Source organism: Fulmarus glacialis, unplaced genomic scaffold (genome assembly GCF_000690835.1).
Source record: "Fulmarus glacialis isolate BGI_N327 unplaced genomic scaffold, ASM69083v1 scaffold49031, whole genome shotgun sequence".
NCBI lineage: Eukaryota > Metazoa > Chordata > Aves > Procellariiformes > Procellariidae > Fulmarus > Fulmarus glacialis.
In genome coordinates, this window is record NW_009195624.1 from 3,398 (window position 1) to 6,548 (window position 3,151).

Here is a 3,151-nt window from a genome sequence, read left to right on the forward strand (position 1 = left end):
TATTTTAAGTCAAAACACACTGATTTATGCCTATGCTGCCCATTCTGCATAGCTGAATGCAGCTGAAATGTTGAACTGGGACTACAGATCATAGTACAAGAGAACGCATATGGAGAAAAAAAGACACATCTGATTTTGGGAGACAGGCAAGGAGTCTTGGTTGTTTTAACTTGCTACCTTACATTTTCAGATGCGCCATGACTGGCACCAAAGAGAGTGGGAGCAATAGCTCTCCAGGGCCAAATGTCTCATACCCAGATACTGAATCCATTTCTGTGATCCAGAGCATTCCTTTTCGTGTTGTCCATGAAGTTATCGTTAAGATTCCATAGCTACTTACATACAACTTTTATATAAAAAAACATTGTATGCTTCAAGAAGGAAATAGTCATACCTGAATGTTCAGATCCCTCCTGGAGCCATGTTATGTGGCAGTGCTTACAGAACATAAGCAGCAACACCACGTGCCTGCTTCTCATCCTTATCCTAATTTACACTATGTATCCACTGTCATGTTTGGTCTGTTATCACTGTGCCTTTTGTACCGCAGGACTGAGTCCTGGAGGCCCAAAATTCCTGTTAATACTCATCAGTATCACAGGGTTTAGAGCCAGAGGCCAGAGCCTCTCCTGAATATTGATATGAGGACAGGAAGAGGACATTATGTGAAGATGGAAGGAATTTGGTGGGGAAGGAAAGGACCATGTTGATGAAAGGACAATTAGAACCAATCTGCTATATTAAAGAATTGGATAAATAATACTCAAAGATGCTTATATTTCAAATGTACTACAAGCATTTGTTCCTTTTTGAAGAAAAGAGATAAATTAAAATCCATTGTGTTGCTTAATAATCATAGCTCAAGTATGTAAGTTGCAAACTATTTTGTAAATCTTACTTATTATTAAAAGCCTTGTTTTTCCTGTACAGTAAGTAGTCATTGCTAAAGAGCTGACTAGAAAGGCTGATTTTGAGAGAGGAACACTGTTGTTCAGCTGTTGGTTTTCTTAAAAAAAAAAAAAAAAAGTAAAGCATAAAAAATAGTAAGCTCACAAACATAAGCATAACTCTCCTTCCGTAACTTCTACCATACTTCTGAACTGGTGGAGCTGTCAGTCTGTGCACTCTCATACTAAGTTTTGAGGGGCTTTTAGAAACAGCCCAAATAAAAAAAAAAATTCACTATTACAGCCCTGCTTGGGTGTGTATTGTTTTGTGCATATGTATATGCACAGAGCTGATCCTCATCAGTGAGTGGCAGCTGAGCTGGATTAGGTGCCAAAAGGAGTTGAACCGTTTACTACCTTACCAGGAATGCTAAGCTATGACTTCCACTGGCAAAAACAGCTCACCTGCTTCCCAGACCTGAGCTTGCTCAATCTGCGTAGTGCTGTGTTGCGCCATAAGGCCAACCTTCAGGATATAGTTTCTAACTTAATTTACTGGGGTAAAATAATTAAGAATTTCTTCCTGCCCTGCCCAGTACCACAGCTGCCTGTTAACAACCTTGTACCAATACACCTGTTTCCTGGAGCTGTGCACGAAAAAATGCAAGCTAAAAATTCCTCAGGGAGGGCTGGGAGCGATATTTGAGGATTATTTGCAACCAGGGCATGTTAGTGTTTCTCCTTCACCCTGCTCCTTTTACAAATGCATATGAAAAACTGAGGAATGTTGGCTTGCATCTGTTTTATACCAGTTTTGCTACCTAGCTTGGCCGTCTGTGACTGTAGCAGAACTCTCTCAACAGTTTCTTTTGCTTCAAGTTAAAGCAAGCTAATAACAGTTTCCTGATTATGAGGAGGAAAGGGAAATAAGCTTTCTCAATTTATTCTGAAAAATTCAAGGAGGTCCTAGCACAGAGGTTAATATCCAGGATGCTTCAAACAGGAGGCAACAAGTTAATCTTCATAATCAGAAGGGTTCTGCTGTATGTTTACTGTGGGCAGTGAGCAAACCAATTCCAAAGGCAATGAGCCAAGAGCTGCTGCAGCAGCTTCAACAGCACTGTAAAGTCTCAATCTTTGCCTTAAACCACAGGTTCAGTTTTACTGAAAACTCCATTTTGCTTAAGTCCCAACTTAAGTTGGGAAATTAAGTTGTGTTGCGTGCACACTACTCCAAGCAGTAGTAGTGAGGATCACCTGCAGCAGTAGTGTGACTCAACACAATATTTGTCATTTCGAAAGGGCAAGAGTACATTTTAATCATCTTAACAATCCCACTTGGCTTCTAGACAGGCAGCTAGTTACAGAAGGCTCTGCAGTGGAGTCATCTATCAGCTGGGCAGACTCTTCTGAGCTGGCTGTATGCTGCCGACCAAGTCTAAATCTAAACTAAAGCCAGCAAACTCTGTTTACCGTCTCCGTCTAATAACATCCAACCCAAAAACTCAAATACTCAGATATTCCAGTTCTATCTAAAATGGGAACCCAAAAGTGAAAATGAAATGCTGTGAATGACTGACTTCCCCATATGAACACTGGAATCATTAATGCTTTCCTTACTAAATCACATAGCAGCAATGTTAGTATTTTAAAGTCCATATAATGTAACTACACAGATATCAGTGTCATTCCAGTTGATACCATTTCTGAAGATTTTTCTCCTCTTTTTTTCAAGACTGTTCTTCAGGGGATTATTTTGCTGCCCCTCCGTGCCGTATGCATTGCATTCTTTTTACTGCTAGCATGGCTGTTTGCATCAATTGCAACTTTCCGTCACCGTGGAAAAGGATCTGTGCCGCTTAAAGGATGGAGAAGGTAAAAAGTGACCAATATTTGTGAAAACACTGTGCTTTTTTTTTTTCCTAAATAACACAAAGCTAGGGTCTAAAGCTTTTATTTTTTCCTCTCACTCCTTTCCTCCTCTTGATTAAAGAGGAGTCCCCCGTGAAATCTTAGTTTTACCCATTTATGTGAAGCAACTTTCTGATGAGTATTTTTTACAATAGTGGAGCTTTTTAAATAGGTAGATTTTCAATTGTCTTGAGGCTAAAACAAATCTCTATAAAAATCTTTATAGACTATTTGTAAGCCAGGACTTATTTTAGTAATAATACTGATAGGAATATTTAAGAACAGAAACTCATTAAAGAAAAGTATTTGGTAATATTATGTAGGCTGAGTTTCTGTGTAGCCTTTGTCATTCC

At 39.2% G+C, this 3,151-nt stretch overlaps 1 protein-coding gene across 1 annotated transcript in view; it reads left to right on the plus strand.

Annotated features, from left to right (window-relative positions):
- Window positions 1-2,622: 2,622 nt before the first annotated feature.
- Window positions 2,623-3,151, plus strand: part of LOC104084341 (lysophosphatidylcholine acyltransferase 2-like) — a gene marked incomplete at its 5' end in the record, with an annotated part of 17,186 nt that continues 16,657 nt past the window's right edge. Inside the window, 1 exon segment of the mRNA XM_009588138.1 lies at window positions 2,623-2,762. Within this exon segment, the coding sequence (XP_009586433.1) occupies window positions 2,623-2,762 (140 nt within the window).